This window comes from Bombus pascuorum, chromosome 8 (assembly GCF_905332965.1).
Source record: "Bombus pascuorum chromosome 8, iyBomPasc1.1, whole genome shotgun sequence".
Lineage (NCBI taxonomy): Eukaryota > Metazoa > Arthropoda > Insecta > Hymenoptera > Apidae > Bombus > Bombus pascuorum.
This window is the reverse complement of record NC_083495.1, coordinates 9564102-9587381: the sequence shown is the minus strand read 5'-3', so window position 1 is coordinate 9587381 and position 23280 is coordinate 9564102. Positions and strand designations below refer to the sequence as shown.

The window sequence follows — 23280 nt, the reverse complement described above, 5'->3', positions numbered from 1 at the left end:
AAATTTACAAATTTTTAAGGACTAAATAAATTACACATAAATTTTATTCTATGGCTTTTTATTAACAATTGAAAAAAGCACACAATCGTTAGAATATTAATTATTATGTACAGGATCAATAACATTAAAAATGATAAATTTAGTTTTAGTTCAGTTTGTGATATCTTTAACTTTTGTTATTATAGAAAACGAAGCAAATAAATAAAGCATGACAATTAAATGTACTATTTCCCAAGTAAATATAATAACATGAAAGCATAATAAGCAAAATAAAAAAGTTTAAGATAGATTAGATTATTCCTTCTCTGAAATTTGAAATTTATGAAAAACGAGGGAATTTCAAGTATTTCCTGACCACTTTTCAGCCTGTACATTTCCATTAATCCTAAAATGTAATTTGTGTTTATAAAATATCTTATTCCTTTGCTATAGTTACGTTGCTACGATAGACGAAAACCCTGAGCCGGGGACTGTGATAAATTTTGGTGAGCAATATTCAGCCAGAGTGAAAGACGAAGATATTGGAAAAGCTGGGGTGTTTGCGTTAAAGTTGGAAAATAACAATAATACGTTTGAAATAAATCCGACGGTTGCAGAACGCAATGCAGACTTTATTATAACCGTTCGAGATAACACATTCATCGATTATGAATTATACAAAGTTTTATCGTTCAAGGCGAGTATAATATATATAGATTGGCCATTACAATATATCTGTATCATAAAGTTTATGGCTATCTCAGAAAATATAATAAATTATAATAAGTTTAATTGTTCAATTGATAAATTTTTCTTGGTTTACTGATATTAATGTAGTTTCATTGAATTCAGATTGTAGCTCAGGAAGTTGGTCCAGCCACAAATCTATCAGCGTCAGTGCCAGCTACAATATTTTTAAGAGATATAAACGATAATCCGCCAATATTTGACGAACAATCATACGAGATAACATTATCTGAAAACGTAACTGCGGGTTCACGCGTGATTCAGGTAAACACTTACCTATCTCTCAAAGAAATTTCATGATTTTCATAATTAGATTATTCATACCACTTATAATCGTAGAATATTAATTGCTTTAAAATATACCACGATATCTAAGAGAAACCTTTGCAAACTGTTAAATAATAAAAACTATTATTTTCATTTGATTTGGATTGAAAGAAATTTTTTGGCTCTTTCTTTGTAAACCATTGTATCTATATTTCTTCTTTACACGACGTGATATAATTTTCACGTTTTTCATATATATGTCGTGATGTCCTTGGAAAACGGGGCGTGTAATGAGTCTTGCTGCGAGTTGTCCATAGTTGTCTTGTATCAGATGAATTTTATTTATGGGAATGTATTACAAACGTTAACAAATGATGTCGATGATTAAGTGATCGTGATATCTATGACGATAAATTTAGGTTCGATAACGAATACACGGTCAACGGGATGACAAGCGTTCTCTGTACTGGTCGAACTTATCGAATTGAATCTCAGTCAAAGTGGAACTGCCCTTATATACTCCTCTCCGTATTCCTCAGGTCAATCCCTGTTTTTAAGGAGAGTAATTTAATTACTTTATACCTCTGTTATGTACACGTCCCTCCCGTGACCGTGGCTACGTTCAGTGATCCATTATGTCACTTCGAGCCCAAGCCCATTGTCATAAATCGCGGATAATCATAATTGACTTGACTCATAAACAGCTATCTCTCAGTTTTATTGTTTAAGTATGGCTATAATAAAACGTCTGGACTAAAGTATTGGGGACTTTCCCAAACATTCCGAAAGAAAGGCTCCGGTGTCCTTTCATCTCCGACATATACAACTATACAAAAATGTGTACATTGTTCTGACATAAGCTATAAGGTTGAGAAAGAAATGATTAAATAATATCGAATGTCAAATAAAACGTTATAATGTTATATTACTTCTCTCGATAGGTACACGCAACTGACAAAGATACAGGTGTTTATGGCAGTATCCGATATACCGGTATAACCGGAGAAGGCAGTCAAGCTTTCACTATGGATTCAGACACCGGATTAATAACTGTCGCTATGGGTTCTTCCTTAGATCGTGAAGTAGCAGCAAGACTTGTATTAACCGTTGAAGCTCGGGATGAAAATGGCAATGGTAACAGTGGCGTTGTTCCTTTAATAGTTAATCTACTTGACGTGAATGATAATGCACCAATATTTGAAAAGGACGTTTACGAGTTTATGTTGAACTCTGATCTAACTAATTTTACATCACCAGCTTTGATAAAGGTACATCAAACGATCTTAATAATTATCTTCTGTGATTATCACGCCTCCTCCATCTTATGATTTTTTTATATAAACCATTGTACTAGAAAATAATTCAAAGTTACAATATACGTAGTCATATTATAAGTATCATAAAAGATATAACTTAGAAAAAACGAAGCTGGCACCCCGCTGGGGGTAGCCACCCACATGCTATATTTATTTTTATTTTATTTTTTTTTTCTGCACCAATAAGACATAACACTTTAACAAATATCCATAAGGACAAATTGTAAAATAACCAAAATAAAATAAAAAAAGAAAAAAAATATTATAAGTAGTCTGGGGATGTTTATGAATTTATGAGAAATTTAAGCAGATATATATCTAAATGTAACATGGTATTATTATAATATAATAATTGGATTGATAATATTAATTAAATAATTGGATGAATAATTTAATTATAATAATTGGAAAATTTATCCATTTACTATCAGTCCATAGTTGCGTTGATAAAGATAGGAATTTGCATAAACATCCGCAGTGTAATCAAAAGATATAAACAAAGATCTTGCAAGGAAAAAGAGAATGTAACTATTGACAGGCGATCGACGCTGACGCAGAGCCACCCAACAATGTAGTTAGATACGAATTAGTTTACGGAAACTACGGGAAGAAATTCGATTTAAACGAAACGAGTGGTGAATTAATACTTTTATTACCGATTACGAAATTCAGACAAAAGAAACAGAGCGCATACGAGAAATTTTCGAAGAAAGCTAAAACGAAATTTGTCAATAGTCAAGAAGAAATACGAAACGATTTCTTAATGGTGACTAGAAATGTGAACGAATCTACGAGGATTAATTTGGGAAATTTAACGAAGGAAATGTCGACGGAAGTTATAAAGAAACGACGAAAACGAGCTGACGACGATGCACTGTACACTCTCACTGCCAGAGCATACGATCTAGGTAAACCGATAGAAGATTATTTGTCCAATAATTTTCCTGCTTACAGCATAAACACAAAATAATGTAATTTGTTATTAGACACAAATAATATAAATCGTTACAGGTGTACCGCATCTTTCAAGTACAACAAAAATTCGGATCCTCAGTGGAATCGCAATGGAAGCACGCATAATGATGTTCGTGGTGCCAGGAGAACAGCCGAACTCAACGAAAACTGCTGAAACTTTAGCCGCTATTACAGGTGGTCGAGTGACTGTGTTAGAAACGCGACCTTATGTTCAACGGAATGACACTGGAAGTACAGGGATTCTTCCTGGAGGAGGGAAAAAGTTAGTGATCTACTGATATTCGGTACATGATCATTATGGTTTATTCACTCGATGCAAAACATTTTTCAACTATGAACCAGTCGATGGTCATTAGATTCTGATATACGTTATTAGAGGGATTATTCATTGTAAGATCATGTAATAAAATCTTATATTTATTTTTTATTTATATACTCATTATAGGATGTTATGATAAATAATATTGTCAAGGAATAAGGAAAGGCAAATTTTCTTTCATATTCAGTCTTTATGGCTTTTTCATTTTACACATGAAATCAACAGTGAAAGAACTTAAACTATACCTTTTCAGGAGTATTATCGTGGCTCGCGTCGAGCAAACGGAACCAGGTACGTCTTTGGTAGATGTAGAAAAGATTCGAGAAGCTTTAGCTGCGAATGGAGTCGGGATCATTGCTGGAAACGCGATTATGAACACGAGTATACATATCGACAATACAAACGTTCCTGTTGATGGTACTCATACAAATGTCAATGATGGTCAAACGACTCTTATTAACAACACTATTGCTATTGTTCCAAGCGAAGAAGTGGTATGTATACGATTCTCAACTTCTAAATTATATAGTGAAAATTGTAAAATAAACCATTTATCTGCAATAATTATTTTGTCTTGTTGTTTGTAAGATACTTAAATAATTAGCACTTGAATATCTAGTTTATATAAATTATGACTTTCGTAATTTATTACATTTAGCTATATTTTAAAAAATGACGAAAATTTGGATAAACGTTTTAGACGGTGTACAAAGCAGAAAACAAATTATTATTCTGGCTTCTGATAATCCTGGTGTTACTTATACTTTTGGCCATTGCCGCGTTAATTATCTGCTGCATATGTCCTGGATGTCCTTTTTATATGGCACCCAGAAAAAGACGAGTACATTCGTCAGAAACATTGGTGGTACGATCAGATGGAAGACCAAAACGACATCTTCATCGGCAGCCTGCGGTAGCTACCGAAGGTAATCTATTTTTAAATCACTATGTGTATCTTTAATACATATGATAATATAATAAATAATACTAATGATAATAATATAATTAATAACCTGATATATTGCTGATTATAAGTATTAGAACATCTGCTATATCTTATGTCACTTATATTATACGTCGTATAATGTAAAAGAAACCTATAATTAGTTTTAACCATAGAATTATTTAATTTTTTTTAAGCTTAACGTAAAGCTTAAAAACTAAAACGACTTGATAATAACGCCGAAAGTTACTTTAAATAACATGTGATATTTTTCGTATTATGGTTTTATATTTGTTATTATATTTACGTTATTTTTGTATCTTTTATATTATTGTCATATTAAACAGATATTATGCTGTTATTTATATGAACTTTCATCGTATCTCAGTATCGTGGAATGGAAGGAAACAGGCATGGAGTGCTGATCCAACAAGAAGAAATTGGCAATTCAATAGAAGAAACGTAAAGAATTGTTCGCTTCCTGGCGACGTTGCTTACATTTCTGGGCAACCAAACGACGTTCAAATGAACCTTGAAGCTCAAAGATTAAGAGATGAACATTCTTACGATCACTCGAGGAAGAGCAGAATAAATGAACAAGAAAGAATGTACATGGAGGATGTGGAAGATCAAAAGGCAAGAGGTTATCGTACTGCTGAATTGGACTCTTTACAACGACACGAAATAGAAAGAGGTTCCGATCTGCAACATCAAGCTTATAGGCAAAGGTAGGTAAGCTGTCACCTCACGTTCTCTCATACGACCTGTTTTATTTTTATATGGAACGAAATGGAATAAAATAGAACTCTAAATTTATACGAAATGAAATGAAATAATACAGCAGAGAGGCTCGTTTTTCTTTTCCAAAGTCACGATGTTGTTGTGTAGTTTTTTGAGGCTTGAAATCATCGCTGAACTAAATTATTTTTCTTGTAAAAAATGTAGCTTCAAAAATGTAGGATTAAGTTTATATTGATTAAAATCAGATGAAGTTGAATGTTATGCGCCACTTTTCTTTATTATGATTATCGCCACTATTCTCTGTTGTACTTATATATAATTATAATCATTAATTACAATCATAATACTCGCACTCTGTTTCAACTAGAACCAACTTAACTAGAATTTAGAACAGCTCACGTAACATCGTCAATCGCCTTAATAAAATCATTAGTAACGTCATTGATAGTTGCTTTTATATATGTGTGGCCGAATTAAAATTCGATCGAAACCCCATAGATTCGTGGAAGCTGACATGAACGAAGAACCAACTGTCAGAGAGCAACATTTCTACCGCGAAGGAAACGCTGAAGTCTTACGGCTAGTGACACGAGGACAAGTGGAAGATACGACAAGCCATCTTCACCAACCTCATCATCACCGCCCAACAGCCTTGATCGTAGATGGCAAGGATATAATTCTGCAAAGATTCATAGAAGACCAGAAGTCGAGGCACGAGTTGTCGATGCAGGACATCGAAGCAGCTCGTAGCATGGAATCGCATCAACGATCGAAAGAAGTATGTCAGCAACAACAGCCAGAGATAATCCTGATACCGGACAGGTTGGATCTCGGTCATAGGCAGCACATCGAAGAAATAAGACCTAACGTGCAGAGGCTAGTGATCGATCACGGTGACTATGGTTCGCAAAAGATAGACAAAGAATCTCTAAGGGAATCTCAGATGAGAGAAACTATGAGGCAAGAGAAGCAAGAGGCTGTGGCAAGTGGTGCTCCAATTGCTGACAGACCGTCGGTCGTTACCACAGATCACGTTCAAGCAAATAGCAGCCAGTATCCGTTCCACGACTTGGAGCTAGCAAGACAAAACGCGCTATTGACTCGATTACTACTCGAAAAAGAAAACCGTCGTGCAGGAGCCGGTGGAGTGGACTCCACAAGTTACTTAGAAACGCAAAGCCTTCCCGGGCAAGTAGCGATCGCTACTCAAACTGACAGAACAGCGGCCACTCAAACGGAACGTCAGGTGAAAAGTAGAAGCGACAACGACGAATCCGACGAGGAGTCAAGACACAGGAAAAAATTGAAGTCTAGGAAGAAGTACGGCGATGGAGATTGGAAAAGGTCTAGAACTCTGTGGATGAAGTCGCCGATCGAAGAAGAAGTGAGTCCTTGTTTCGATAAACGATTGAGCATTCTGAGGAAAAAGGTGAGGGAGGTGAAAGAAGGCAGGAAGATTTCTCTGGAGCCGGATGTACTGAGGGAAATCTCGGATTCTTTGGATGGAAATGGAAGTTCGTACAAAGGCGAAGACGACGAAACGATGCGGAGTTATCAAAAAACCGAACGCACGAGTATCAGTTATAAGATTCTGAACGAGAAGGAGACTGGCTCGCAATCTTCCGAGGAGATACGCAAGGAGAGGCACGAGAAAAGTTGCGAGGACGTAACTGACGATCAAAAGATGAACGTCACCGAGTCTACTTCCTCGCCAGAAATAAAAGTTCAACGCGAAAAGTACGTCCGCGAGAAGGCAGACGGCAGAAGTCCGAAAAAGGAGGGAAAATCGAAGACACAGAAAAAGTCAGATAGCGTGATAAAGCCGAGTTTCAGGATTCTTGAGAAAGAGTTTACAATGCTAACGAAGAAGCTGAGCAAACTGGGTGACAAAAAATTTCAGGAGAGCACTGGCAGCGACAGCACGAGCCAGGAGAAATCAGATTCGTTTGCGAAAGAGTCGAAAAAGGACTTGGATCAGAAAAGCGCGAAAAAGATGGATTCCTCGAGTTCTCAGAAACAAACAGCTGAATGTACCGCGAGCTCGTTAAAGGCCGAACAGAAAGGAAAACAGAAGAAGGAGTCGGCCATAGCTAAAACGAAACAAAAGCTGAAATATCAACAGAGTCAAGTGATGAGCACGGGAAGTTCCGAGTTCGACGATGCTCTTGACAAACCGAAGAAATTTTGCGGAACTCGTCACGAAAGCGTGAAACAGAAGCAACCAATGAGCACTCAAGGTCATGCGAAAGTGAAACGTCAAACGCAAATGGAGCGACGAGAACCTAAGAAGCAAATGTCCGAATTTCGAGACGAAGAAGTTGAGAAGCGAAAGGAAGGTCCCTCGAAGGAAACACCAAAGGCTGAATTAAAGTCTGAGAGGATTGGGAAAATGATGACGAAAGCACCAAAACTGGGTACTATATCTCGTAAACAGAACATCGCTGAAGAAACCAGCACCAGTACAGAAGAAAAAAGAGGAGGAAGAGATGCGTTTACTCCAAGAGATTTCGAAAAGAAAAGCAGTACAGATTTTTCAGAAGGAGATTCAAATGGCGTACAGCAACGCGTGGTGGAAAGGTTTCCAAAGAAAATAATTGAAAAATTTAGCGACGACTTCGTTGAAGAACCGAAGAAAGAAATCGTGGAACAACAAGTAACAATTCCTATGGGAGAAGAGCGGGATACAACGAACGTAGAAAAACACAAGATTGTTACAGAGAAAGAATTATGTATTCCTGACACAATACAGGTGTCAAAAAATGGGATGAAGTGGATTCGAGATACAGTTGAAGAACATGTGAAATCTGAAGAATATATAAGTGCAAAGAAATCGATCGATGATTCTACGGCTCATGCTAAAGAAGAATTGATTGCAGGTTTTACGGCTATTGATATGATGGCTGCAACTAAAAAAGAAGAGCTCAGTGAAACTACCACACGAGATCGACAAACTGATAAAACTTCGTCTGAAAAAGAACCTATGGAGAGTATAAAATATAGCGATACAGCTGAAGAAAAAGAAAGTACGCAGACAGATAAATTAACGAGCGAAGCTGAAAAAGACATAGCTGAACGTATAAAGGATAAATTAGAAGATTATAAGGAAGAAGATAAATCATTAGATGAGTCCAAAAAGCAAATTGAAATGAAACCAGTGCGCGAATTAGAAGGGCGGAAACAAGACGATAAAGAAGATGATAAGTACGAGTATTTGGAGCAGAAAATGAAAAGGCTGTCAAAAGATGTTGGGAAAGAGAGTGTGGCTTTAAAAGAGCTTAAAGGGACAGAAGTAGAATATAGAGCTGAAGGAATTTCTACAGGAAAGGAAGAAGCAGAAAAAGAACTAGAAGTCAAAGTCGATGCTCCTAAAGAAGAAAAACGTAATGATAAAATAGATACAATGCAAAAGATCGAAAAACCAATTGAGAAATATATAAAAACTGAAATGCCAAGTAATGAACAGGACAGTGTGAGACAAGATGTGGCAGATGAATCAAAAATACGCGGGGAAAAAGATAAAACAGATAAAACTAATGGAGAAGAGAAAACTATCGAAGAGAAGGAAGGTTCAATACAAGCAACATCCAGTGACCAGGAGAAAAAAATGACCGACTCAGACACGATTGAAGTTCCCCGTGAAAAAGAAACTACGTCAATGATTGAAACTTACGATCGAAAGGCTGAAGAAAATGTTTTTTTAGATGAGCAGAAAAAGTACGACGAAGACGTTACAAGAATTAAACCTGTTGATCAAATTGTAGAAAGTACTTTCGTAGATGAAGATAAAAAAGGCATTAGTGATAAAAACGAAGTCATGGTGGAAGCTACAACTGAAGATGACAAAGCTGTTGAAAAGGCAAGTGAGGATTATAACATTACTGAAAAAGTAACTGAGGATGAAAAATTTGATAAGAAAATAATGGATGATCGTAAAATTTTTCCAGAAGCAACTATGGATCAAGGAGTTGGTAGAGAAATAAATAAGGATCAGAAAATTGATGAACAAGCAAGGGAAATTGATCAAATTACTCGAGAAGAACATTTTGGGGATCCCAAAATTATCGAAGAAACAACGACAGATCAAAAAATAGATAAAGAAATAACTGAGGGTCAGAAAGTTGATAAAGATATCACTAAGTTTACAAAAATGGATACAGGAACGAAAGAGGATGATAAAATTCTTGATAAGATACCAGCGGACCATAAAATTATTGGAGTTACTGGAGACAAAAAGACTTCTAAAGAAACAACTGAGCTTGAAATTGCTGAAACAGTAATTCCAGATGATAGAATTATTAAAGAAACAACTGAAGATCAGAAAATTGATGAAAAAGCAGCAGAGGGGTATAAAATTTCCGAAGAAGCTACTACGGACAAAGAAATGACTAAATCGACAACTACAGATTATAAAACTAGTAAAGAAACAAGGGATGATGACAATATTGATGGAGAAGCAACTGCAGATCAGAAAATTGGTAAAGAAACAAAAGACGATGATAATATTGCTGGAAAACCAACTACAGACCAGAAAATTGGTAAAGAAACAAAGGACGATGATGAAATTGCTGGAAAACTAACTGCAGATCAGAAAATTGGTAAAGAAACAAAGGACGATGATGACATTGCTGGAAAACCAACTGCAGATCAGAAAATTGGTAAAGAAACAAAGGACGATGATGACATTGCTGGAAAACCAACTGCAGATCAGAAAATTGGTAAAGAAACAAAGGATGATGACAATATTGATGGAGAACCAACTACAGATCAGAAAATTGGTAAAGAAACAAAGGACGATGATGACATTGCTGGAAAACCAACTGCAGATCAGAAAATTGGTAAAGAAACAAATGATGATGACAATATTGATGGAGAACCAACTACAGACCAGAAAATTGGTAAAGAAACAAAGGACGATGATGACATTGCTGAAAAACCACCTGCAGATCAGAAAATTGGTAAAGAAACAAAGGACGATGATGATATTGCTGGAAAACCAACTGCAGATCAGAAAATTGGTAAAGAAACAAAGGACGATGATGATATTGCTGGAAAACCAACTGCAGATCAGAAAATTGGTAAAGAAACAAAGGACGATGATGACATTGCTGGAAAACCAACTGCAGATCAGAAAATTATAGAAACAATTGAGAAACAAGACACTATTAAAGAAGAAACTAAACATTATAAAACTGTTGAAAAAGCAACCGAGGACTTCAAAATTACTGAACTAGAAGCTACATATCATAAAATGGTTGAAAAGACAACTGAGGACCACACAAGTGTTGGCGATCTCGGAATTTTAACAGAAACTATCGTTGATTTCATTGGTAAAGAGAAAACATCCGGTGAGGAGAAGAAAATTTCAATGGAAATCGATAAGGACAAAGTTGGTAAAGAAGAAGCTATTTTTTTAGACAAAGAAGAGGTGCCTGGTGAGCAAGCAGGTACTACAGATCTTAAATCGGATGATCAGCAAATAGATAAAGAGATTGGAAATGGAAAGAGAAATGGAAAAGAAGAAGCCGTAGATATTACGTCTGATAATGAAAATGAAAAGAGAAAAAGTAGTTCCCCCAAGGAAAGGGAAACTTCCACAAAAAAAGAAGTTACGAAAGAACCAGTTGCTAGCGACGATCACAAAACTAGTGAGAGAGATGTTTCTATTGACGCGAAGAAGGAAACACGTGTTGAAGAAGAAAAAGAAATTGTAAAAAGCGAAGAAACCAAAGAACAAGCAAGTATTATCGACGATAAAGAAAAGGAAAAATATCACGATAAAGAAGAAAAAATAACTATAGAGACTGTAAAAATTGATGACCATCCGATCGAAGAAAAAGAAATTAATAAAGGAATGCAAAAAATAGATGATTCCAAAACTACTGAGAAAGAGAGTACAGAAACAGAAGAAATTGATGACAGTCAAATTCCTGTCGAGGGAATTGTTCCAGAAACTTCAGAAATTAAACAGCAAATCACAATTGAAAAAGAGGATGATACATCAACGATTCAAGATTATCAGATCGATAAAGAAGTTATTCCCATGAAAATACCTGATGACACCACTGAAGAAAAAGATGATTCGTCAAAAAAATCAACCACTGAGAAAGAAGATAGTGAAACAACAAAGGATTCAACGGAAATGCCTACTTCAATCGATAGTGATATGAAAAAAGAAAGTCCAATGGAGACATCAGCTGTTGATGATCACATTGATAAAACAGATGGTGTCCTCGATACATTAACGAATGGCAAAGGATCGATAATTTCGAGTACTGAAAAAGAAATTGCAACTATCGAACAATCATCTACAAACGATAGAATTATCGAGAAAGAAGTTGCTTCGTTATCTTTCGACAACAGAGAAGAGAAAGAAAAGAATGGAGTCCAAATTTCGGACATTAATAAATCTCCGACTCCTGGAATAGATGGCGAGTCCGGGGCACTTGTGGAACCACCAGTAGACGATAAACAAACGAAAGAAGACGTGGGGAAAGATAAAATTATTGATCTCTCGGATGACAAAATAATATCAACTTCAAAGGATGCGGCGAAAAAGGTTGAGCAAATTAATGTTCTTGAAGAAGCAAAGGAAGAAGAATCCGACGAAAAGATAAAAATCGATGACTCCTCGAGAGATGAAGCGACAAAATTAGTGGCAGAAGAACCTGTCGAAAAATCAGAAATTGGTAAACCTTTAAAGGACGAGCCAGCATCACCGGCGAAAGAAAGTCAAGACACCGCCGAGGAGTTATTCGAAAAAACGCACGAAGTGAGCAAGGAACCCGAGAAACTTTTGGATAATGAAACAGCAGATAGCAAACTAGCACGAACTACCGAGAAGGTGGAGCAGTTGCACGAACCATCAGGTAAAGTGAGCAGTAGTTTTCAGGAAATCGAATTGGTTGAAACTTCCCCGCAGATGTACGAGACGACAGAGAAAGAAAAGTTTGCGTTTGATTCCACTATACGGAAAGCTTCAACAGATTCCGGGAAAATATCCGAATCCGAAGAGCAGTTGAAGTCAGAGAGCGAGCAAACTGAATTACAGGAAGTAGAACAATTTGTTGAGGAACAAACTTTTACCGCGGAGGAAGCCGACATTCAGAGGGAGGCATTTCCGGAGGAACAGTCAAATATGGGATTTAATGTACCTACGATTGTCCCCAATGGCCAATCAGATAAGCAAGATCTAACGAAGCCGAAAATGGATAAAACTTTGCCTCTAGAGGAAGATATAGGGCAAGAAGAGAGGCAGGAAATACCTGTTGAGGGAAAATTTATAGACGTAAGCCTTCCACTTTTTACAAGCATAATAGATACGGTGGTTGATTCTGAAGATAGTGATTCATCGAGTGATATTTCCAGGAAGACAACGTTAACTACCAGACCGTATCAGACACCACGACATCGCGCTCCACAACTGTCTGAGAAAGAAATTAGTCAAAAGGAGGAGGCAACTGAACTACAGGACATGGAAGATGAAGAACGAGTGACGATATCGATCGAAGAGATAGTAGATGAGGACGTAGAATCTTCGAAAGAAGACAAAATGTTCGTGGAATTTGAAGATACAAGCGAGGCAGAAGAAGATAAAGAAACTGTATCAAGGGAAAGGACTATGGATATACAAACGCATTTTAGTCCAAAGAAAATAATCACAGCGACTGACAGAGAAGATATGAAGAAAGACGAGCAAGCAGAATCTGCATGCAGTTTAGAACTGGATAAAGAATCCTCTACTAGTACAAAATTAGAATCTGGGACGAAGGAGTTTGATACGAAGGCTGACAGACAAGATAAAGCTCGTGACAAAGAATGTTCGACTAGTACGAAACATGTAAAGGATACGAAAATAGATTCTGGAACGAAAGGCTACGATAGAAAGCCTGATAGACAAGATGAGGTTCGTGAGAAAGAATCGTCGACTAGTACACAACGTGTAAAAGATACAGAACTAGAACACGAAATGAAAGACGACGATAAAAAGGTTGATAAACCAGACGAACCGTCATTAATTTCTAAACTTGCAAAAACCGAGACCTTTAAAGTTACTGATAGAAGAATGAAAGAGCTGGAAAAGAAAAGAGTAATTCCACGAAGGAAGAAAAAAAGTTCTTCCGAGGAATCTTCGGAGGAAAAAGCAACTCATTTTCACGATGTAACGAGTCACGGTGGGTATCGGACACGTAGAAAGCTCCCGGAAGAACAACCGAAGCAAAAAGATAGCGATCAAACGAAACAATCAAGGAAACGAGATGAGGAGTCACGGCGAAAGCAATCTCTGTCGAAATTGAAAGCCGAAAAGGACAAGAAATCATCCAGTAGCAGCGAGAAATATCCAACTCCGCCGAAAACAGGAGAAATCGATACGAGTAAGACACGACCGAAATACATGGCCTGGTACAAAAAGAATCGAGAAGAAATGGAAAAGAAACGAGCCGAATTAATGGCTACGGACGACGAGGAGCAACTTCCTCGATGGTTACGAAGGAGTATGAAAAATCAAAAAACTGAGAAGGAAAGTAAAAAGTTATCGAGCCATAAAACTGCTGACACGACTCCACGAACGAGACGCAAAGTGAAACCTTTGGTAAACGTCGAGTCTGAACAATTGAAAGCTATCGTTCGTCAAGGAAGAAAATTAAGGAGAGCCGAAGGAGGAAAAAACGAAGATCCACCGGTTCAAATATTCGCGACAACGCCACCCTCGACATCGCAAGATCCTAAATATCATTTGCTACAACATTCTGAATACAAATACGAAAAGATATCTGCGCCATTTTACCTTCATCCTCCACCTGCTCCTCATCCCTCGCCGCAATTGTCACCAGAACATTTTGATATTCCACCTACGATGGATCAAGGGTGTACCGGTGAAGATTTCGATTCTGGAATAACAATATCGTTACAGGGTGGTAACAGGTTGCGACATCAACAATTATTAGAAAAGAAAAGTGTATTTGATATCGCTTACAGCGAAGCTGCCCCTTCTCAACTTCGTTCTGACAGTACTACACCTCCGTCTTAAATTAGTAATCATTTGAGAATCTTTTGTCTTTGTAGAAAACTATCCTACTCTGTCGTTTAACGATTTTTAAGATATTTATTCAGGGTGGATACATTGTTAAACGTTTTTGAATATTTTACGCGACAATTAACTTTATACAATTAATCAGTTGTTACGGTTTAACAAGTGTACAGGATAAGGTGAGGACAAATTTAAACCTATTACTATCGAGCTCTTAAATGTTATGAATTCTAAAAGAAAAAGGAAAAAGACACAAATTAAACTAAAAATGACTAAATTACGCACAAAAAATGCAGGGTTAATTATAACATAAAGTAGATTTCAAAAATTGTCACGTTTTAGAATTTACACTTTGATAGAGAATAACATGAAACGAATATGAAATTTGAAAATGCATTTAATTATAAAATTTGAAAAAGCGTTTAATTTCGGTCGAGAGTGATAAGTATCTATACACAGTATTTACTATGAAAATAACATTGAAAGGAATCTGATAGAGTTTAATACGTTTTACGTATGTATATGTACAAATTTTATCAATATTCATTATGAAATAAAAATATTTAATAATATAGGTAATTTTATCTAAAAGAAATCTATAAAATCTAACATAAAGAAGCAAACAGAACTATTCGCTAAAAATTCTAAAATATATTGTATAGTGTTCACAACGTTTATATAATAGGTCTCTAAATTATAATAATATAGTTTATTTTATTTTTAAATTTTACATTATAACACTTTTCAAATTAATAATTTTAAAGCATAAATACCTTAATATCATTTTATAGAAAGTGGTAAAATGGTAAAATTGTCTCACTAATGCCTATCAAAGCATGATGGAATTTTAAGAAAAGGTATGTCTATACTTTTCAGAATGTTTAAACATTAATAGTAACATTTACATAATTCTGTCTTATAATAGATTTTTGCGTCTGTTTTAAGTATGTCGCTAGTCTCAGTTTTGTGAGACACCCTTTATTATTACGTTAAATATGTCAGAAACCATTATACATATTCTTATTCTTTTATTGTTTAATGAATATTAATAGCATTCTATAAAATCGATAGCACATGCTTTTATCTGGTACAAACTAAGTTGCTTTATGCGAAAGATGAGTTTTTATAACTCATGAAGGTAATTTATGAAGCTAGGCAATTGTTACAACCAATCTCATTAATCCTAATTGATTACACGACGAGCTGATTGATTATACTGAATGGATTACATAGTGACTAATTATGGTCATAAAACCACTTATAGTACTCGTACGATTTATTGTTCATTCTCATTTATTTATTGAATTAATTTTAAAGAAAATTGTACAAATTCTTAAAATTTACTAAAAACTGTACAAAACAACACTACATTACTCGCATTACTCTATCAGATTCCTGTTTCTTCAAAGAAATTACTTCTTTATAACTGGTTTTTTCAAAATGAATACTACTTTAAAGAACAATTTTGTTAACGTTATCGTCGTCTGAAGAAAAAAGGTATACTGTTTCGATGACCAATTTTAGATTATAACTATTATTCCAATATTACGATGTTTATAATTATCTTGTAAATACATATACATATATATAGTCCTATGTGTTATTTCATTCGTATGTTCAATTTAACATACGAGATCCTTAAGAAAAAGTCCAATTTTATGAAAAATGACATTTTGTGATTGCGAAAAAGGTAAGTTGGAACTTATAGATAGATAACTTCATTATCCTACCTTTTGACCTTGAGGATTATTTTCATTATCATCATTAATATACATAATGTGTTCCGTCTAATACATAATATAAATAATATAATATAATAATAAAAAATATAATAATAAAATTCAACGTTTCTATGCTATTTCTTCATCGTAATACTTCTAGTCGCCTTCTTACGTTATTACAATTACAAAAAAAAGATCCTACGCCTCGTTGTCAATTTATGTAACATTCCATAAATAAAATATCACTGATAATTATATTTGTGACAACAGCTGTACAGAAACGAACTTCTACCGTTCCTGTTATTCTGTTACAAAAATATCCTTGGTTCCGACTTTACCAGCTCTGATATGTTTTGCCGACAAATCCTTATCTGCGTTCGATGCACTTGATATCTCTCGCCTGTGCTGATACGAGCAGCTTATCATTATTCGCCAGATAAAGAGTTTATCATTATCGGTTAAATACAAACATGTCGACGTAAGAATATTTTTATCTTTGATATAATTAATTATAACCGAACTTATCATCAAATTTGTGCATATGTAACATACACTGCATATACTTAATATGTATAATAAAATTATAATTGTACTGTAATTATAATGATACACATATATTATAACTGACTACCTGCGAACGTTTCATGTTTTCTGTAAAATTAAATAAAATAAATTAAATAACATATTTTTCAAAATATGGTTGGTAATATACTTTTTATAGATCAACGAGCGTTTCAGCAGCTGCTGAAGAAAGATCTACGTGATCGACCGTGATGGTGTAGCCTGTGAGTGACGACATCGCTAACGTACGAGACAAAGTACTTCTCCGATCTGACGTAGTAGCAAAGGCTGACGTATTATAACTTTAGTGACGTATTTTTAGTAAGAACGTGATGTCATAGATGCAACTAACCTACCGTAATCAAGAATATAATGGTGCATCAAACATAACCGGAGACTGGTAAATTTTAGGATTGGGAAAGTAGAAACAACGCGTTGGTCGATCAAGCTGCAATCGCCGCTGCACAAAAAACATACGACAAATTAAATCGAACAATTATTCTATTAATTAAATAAACTTTGATTGGTGAGATCATTGAAAAGTTTCATTTTAAATTATTAAATATGTTATTATTTACATTTATTTATTTATTTAATGCGTGTAATATCTCTAATGAATATTTTACCACTTATATAATAAGAACACGTGTGTAGATATTTGTAATGAAAGATTTATATAATAATATATTTGAGATTGCTGTAATTACATATTTGAAGATATTTTAACTTCTATTTACAAATTAACAAAATAGTCCGTTTTTGAACATAATTTAAATTATCGTTTCATTAAGTACATCAAAATATGAATTTTCATCGGAACACTAATTTGGGCAATTAAAAATTAATTGTGGTAGAATATATTTAATTAAATGATAATTATATATTAATAATATTGAAGAAATAATGGAAGCTCAGTTATTTACCTCGAGTTATTGTTTATTTATTTATTTATTTTATATATGCGAATATAACAAATCTATAGCATCTATAAATATGTTATAAAAATTCGAATTAAATGTTAAGCAAACTACACGATTTTATGCTGTTAATTATGTAAATTTTATATGTTCATACTAGATTTTCTCGATACTCTCCTATTATCCGGTAACCTTAGCGGCCAGCAGTTTGTGTTAAAACTGTTTTAGCGAATACGAAAGTAGACATAGATAACAATAAATTGTAAGAAATTTTGTTATAAAAAGTAAATTAAACGAATCTATAAGCCATACACGATCAGCAGCAAATAGGAGGTTAATAAGTTTAAATCGTATTTATAACTCGTTTAACACATTAAACATTGCGAAACTGTGAAAATATAACACAATACGTTCGTAATAAATTAAATGCAACAAATAAAATATTATTACCTGAATTATCAATAATATTGTATTATCTACTACTCCCGATCACCTAACAGCAGAATTCTTTTTATTATCACGTTCGTAATGAAATTTACAATCTGCAACGTGAACGAGTAATAAATTTAAATATTAAAGGTATTTGCAATATTATTTGTATAAAAATATAAATATAATATAATTATACACAATAATTTAATTTCTTGATAACTTCGATCAATTATGCAACGTACACGTATCGATAAAGGTAAAATAAATATAAAATTGTTTATTTAATGTTTAAATACTATAGAATACAAGGCGAGAAGCGTACATGTAACAGAACCCACAGAGCGTTACAACCTGAGTTTTGCAGTTCATTTTGCAACTTACATTTTGCTGTAAATTTTGCAACAATAAATAATGAACGATTTAGGCCTACGACTTTCAGAGGTCCACCGGTCTTCTAACGCAACCAACTCGTTGAATATCCCCGAGCTGAAGCCGAATCGAAATACCAAACGATACACAAAGTACCGGCTTTTAAACAATGGATAAATGTTAATTGTTGTTAATAAAGAACACACATGTTGCTGATGCAACGGCGAACAGAGCCGCGGAAGAGGCTGCACCTGTAACACCAGTGCACGAAACGCAAACACACCTGGAACCTTTGACCTTTTCATCGACGCTCGGTCCTACCCTCTCCTCTCGACCACCCCTTTCCCTTACCCTTTCCCTTCGCTAGCTGCAGTTCGATGAAAATGTTGCACTGTGCGCAATGGTCTGCGGTGCAAATCAGGTTCTACCTCTTGCACCCTGAAAGGACCAGGAAATCGAGTTAACTAGCTTTGCAATCCCGTTTTCGTTGGTTGTTGCTTCATTTATTCAAATCCTTCAATGCTTCAGATTTAATGCTTGGAGAAAATGTAAAAAGGCAATTTGCCAGTTTAAATATTTCGCAACGATCATCCCCTGTATTGATTGTTAAGAATACAAGCACTTTAAGAGAGACAAAAAAAATTAAATATTTTTTCTACCGAAGTAATGCTATAGCTGTATCTTACGACAAAGGATTGGGTATTAGTTGAAGCAAAATATTTAATTATTAAATAAACGTAGATCCCTACTCAATTTGGTATTGAAAGAAAGCTGACAGAATTATCTCTCAACAGAATTATTGCTTTTATAAAAGTGTAAGTTTTTCTGAGTATTTCAAATTGTTTTAAAGCGAATGAATAATCTTTTTCTCTGATACCTGAAATTTGAAATCAACCGATATAGTGCAAAGATTGTGTAAAAGTGTAGAAAATAAAATATATGTTACTTTTTATAAATAGTAAACGAATTCCATGAAACGAGTACATATTGAAATCGATCTCATTCCTAATGGTATTTCATGTTATAAATATCACGCAAGAAATTTGCATTTTATTAAGCATACAACATAATTTACTAATATATTTATAAATCATTCATAAAATGACGTGTTCACTGTTCACATAAACACGTGAAAAATCAAGCTCGTATATTCTTAAAAGACGCGATTCAATTATATAAACATTTCCTAGACATAATATTGCTTAGGCATTTATGATAGATATTATACTATACATAATAGTGTATAATAAATACGTCTTGGCTGTATTCGAAGATTATTTTTCAACTATATTAATTATGAAATGTATCTAAAAGATTTTAAGAAGATAATTTTTGTTACAATACCTATAGATCCAGAAACGCTAGAGTCGTCTCTGCTCTCGTATACAGCACGCACACATAGACATCGGCACACACAAGGAAACACTTAGTTAGCTGAAATATTTACATATTGCGATATCTGCGGAGCAAAGTGGATCGAGGGTTGGCCCGGACATCAATAGCCATCAATCATCTGAAAATTTCGGCAACGCGCTGGACAACGCGAGAGATAGGATACTATCACCATAGTAGAGTTGTTCGGGACCATCGAATGAGGATGGGAGGAGGTGAGTGGCAAAGGAGGAGGGACCAGGAGGAACGTTCGATACCTCCAAAAACGCGGGCCAAGCCAGTACTAAAGCACCTGCATGAATTCAGTTGCCGCGCTTACGATGCTTCGTGTATGCTTCGCTGTGATATCCGGACTCGTAGGTATGCGTGAACTTGTGATAAACATGAAGACAGGCTAATACGAAGGTGCGTGAGCAATCATGCAAGAAGCACATATAGATATATGCTGCCAAAGAAAAGGGGCAACGTATAAAATAATAATAATAGGATTCGCGGTGGAGTTCGAACGCGATGAAATAACGCAAAACATCGTGTTCTTCGGGTTTTTCATTTTGTATTTTAAATGAATATTCAGGAGACAATCGCTTGACAATACGAAATGAATGATATTTATTCATTTGGACTATTTAGAGGATTATTTTTTATTATAACTGAAAGTAAGTGTTAGACTAACATCACTTTTTAAACGAATTGGAATATTCAGTGTATCGTATTCTGAAAAACCATTTAAGATTTCCCTGTTTAGATATATAATTTGTTCGTGATTCACAAAAATGTTATACGTTTGGATTGTATATCTTCAACTATGAAGCTAAGTTCAGGTGAAAGTAAGTTCTGGGTGTTTAAGAAATGATGAAGTTTTTGGAAAGAAGGAACTAAAATGTAGAAGGTAAGATTCAAAGCGTTACAACGAATATCATTCACAAAATTTCAAACATTGATTCCTTTAATATCCATAAATAACGGAAGATAAAGATAAATTATATCCAAGACAGTCAGTGTCGTTATATCTACGCACTATACAATCTCCTATTTTCCACGTTTGTTTTATCATCGTCAAACCTACTTCATATAAATCATTCTATAAGAGCGTAATACAAGGAACAAATGTTTTTACGCTACGCTTTCGCCATTCACATACTGCAAAGAAAACAATTTACAACACATGTGTACAAATAAGACAATATGATAATTATTATATAAACAAATATTACAATGATCGACAGAGATAAGTGCCTCCTTCGTCCTTGTGTCGTTACGCTAATCGACTTCTCATCTGTTTTCTATATTAGCAAGTATGAATGAATACACTTCTTATTAGTCAGAGAAGAAGTAGCAACCTCCTCGAAGTCATGCTATTCTAGTACAAAGACGACTACTCGTAGATGACACGCGCAGTTGGCGCGCATGGAGGCAGGAATTACACGCGGCAACGACGTGACGCACCACCAATTACTGTGAAGGCGCCATTTTTATATAACAGGTTGGATAAACTATTCGTTAAAAACAATCATAATAAAAAAGTACATTTGTTTGCAACGAGTAACGAGACAAAATGCTCGTAAGATAAATTGTATTATTTTCTATCGTTAAATAAATACGATTTAAATTGAATAAAAATTATGATTAAATTAAAATAAATTGTTAAAAGATTAAATTAAAATTAATTAAATTGAATATTTACATATGGCTCGTCAAAATTACTACTATAACACTTGTATATATATTATATATATTTATATGTATATTTATATATATATATATATACATTTGTAATTTATTCTGCAGTTTGTTCTAAAAAATGTATTTCATATAACCTTGAAAAAATTTAATTTGAATGAGTATTTGAATTATGGACACTATTACATTTTACGCATTTTATCATCCGTTAAATCATTGTTTAATATCCATTTCTCGACAAATTTAATATTATGTATAATATCAGATTTTTAAGTTTCGTTCAATAATACATAGATGTGGTGCGATCTACTTGTATTGCAAATGAATTGAAACGAATGAATAGTCGAAGGAAACTATTCTACAAATTGATCGTCTCATATAATGATTTAAACAAATAGGATAATAACATTAGCATGTAACAACAATTAGCATGTAAGACAACATTTCTGGTTACTGATAAATATTAAGAATATTGTTCTCGGTTTATCATATATACACTACTTATGATAACTAGAAGTTACTTTACGTTTAAATGTTTCGTAATTTTCCATTGTTTCACCTATCTTGGCTACTTCTATTACATTTAAAAAATCATCAAAATGCTTCATTTCTCATGTTCGACTGCAGTAGACTATCCACTCGATCGTTAATTCACTTACTCGTACATACTAAATGTGATATAATAATTATCAAGATTGTTAGAAACGGGCCAGAAATTATGGAGGGGAGAAAGAGAGGATGCTATCCGCCTACAACCGTATAAGGAGCCCGCGCATTTACTAGGAGAGTACGCGATCCAGATAGGTTATGTCTTGCTCTCTTATTTTCCTGAGCACCTGGTACTATAGCCACGTGTTTCTGGCACGTCGATTGACCAGCGTACCACGCTATAAACAGACATCTACGTACTTCATGCAAGCCTGGTAGTTGGAAGTTGTGATTAGAATGCACGTGGCCTTGCGGAATCTCTATTGACGCAATCGTCAATAATACTTCTGATACCCTATACCCGTAAGAACTTTTGAAGCAAGCAAATAATTTAAATTCAAATTGTATTCTTTATATAAGGCGTAATCTGAATATTGTACGAGACTCCTGAAGCATAGGTATCGATTTTGTCAGTATTTCATTAAATTTGTATAATTTCAATGCTATATGGTATAAGTTGTAAAAAGATTTTTCAAACTTCTCTTTCTTATGTATTAATTACTCTTAGAAAATTGCATTACTAGTTCATATCGGAGGATACTGGAGTATTTTCTTACGTTTGTTGTAGTCAATTGTTAATATTTATATGTAAGTAATTACGTACATGATATTTATACTTGGAAATTACTCTACTTAAATAATAATAGATAACATAACAGTAGATTGAAATTAAAGAATAATAAATTAATCTCCGTATCACTGAATTAATTTTCGCTTTTGTATAATTTATTGTGTCGCACATTTTGTTTCTTTGAATAATAGTTTAATTATAAAGCTTTGAATATAGTAATAATATACTATGTATAACACGTATGTTTGCATATGCGAATTTGATAAACAAAATAAAATAAATATATTATAACAATAATATACAATATATAATAATGTAGTATAGTAATAATATATTTATTATTGAATCGAGCAAGCGTTCATTTTCACCGCATATGATTTTTTTAATTTTTTTTCTTTTTTTTAATTTTTTTTTTAAATTGTAAATTAAGAACTATTCCACTGAACCTTGTCCAATTATTTTTTCTATTAGTTTTCTAATGATTAATCACTTTTCTATTAACGTTCGATGTATTATGGAAACGTAAAGAACGATTTGTCATTCCATATGTAAGTTTCGGATGCTGATTAACATGTTTTATTTTACATCTCATATATAGAGAGAAATTCCCGTAA

The 23280-nt window shown here is 34.1% G+C and overlaps 1 protein-coding gene across 1 annotated transcript; it reads left to right on the top strand.

Annotated features, from left to right (window-relative positions):
* Window positions 1–130: 130 nt before the first annotated feature.
* LOC132909484 (titin homolog) lies at window positions 131–15894 on the top strand. The gene is made up of 10 exons (XM_060964341.1): window positions 131–153; window positions 433–676; window positions 832–990; window positions 1935–2261; window positions 2848–3217; window positions 3321–3546; window positions 3857–4097; window positions 4304–4529; window positions 4935–5274; window positions 5786–15894. Exons 1-10 carry the CDS (start codon window positions 131–133, stop codon window positions 14313–14315), a joined length of 10686 nt encoding a protein of 3561 aa, XP_060820324.1. The 3' UTR covers window positions 14316–15894.
* The last annotated feature ends 7386 nt before the right edge of the window (window positions 15895–23280 follow it).

Excerpts from the sequence above, each read along its gene's own strand:
- LOC132909484 (XM_060964341.1), top strand. The coding sequence starts at position 131 with ATGATAAATTTAGTTTTAGTTCA. Across the intron at positions 154-432 it reads ATAAATTTAGTTTTAGTTCA|TTACGTTGCTACGATAGACG; the intron begins GTTTGTGATATC and ends CCTTTGCTATAG. Across the intron at positions 991-1,934 it reads CGGGTTCACGCGTGATTCAG|GTACACGCAACTGACAAAGA; the intron begins GTAAACACTTAC and ends TTCTCTCGATAG.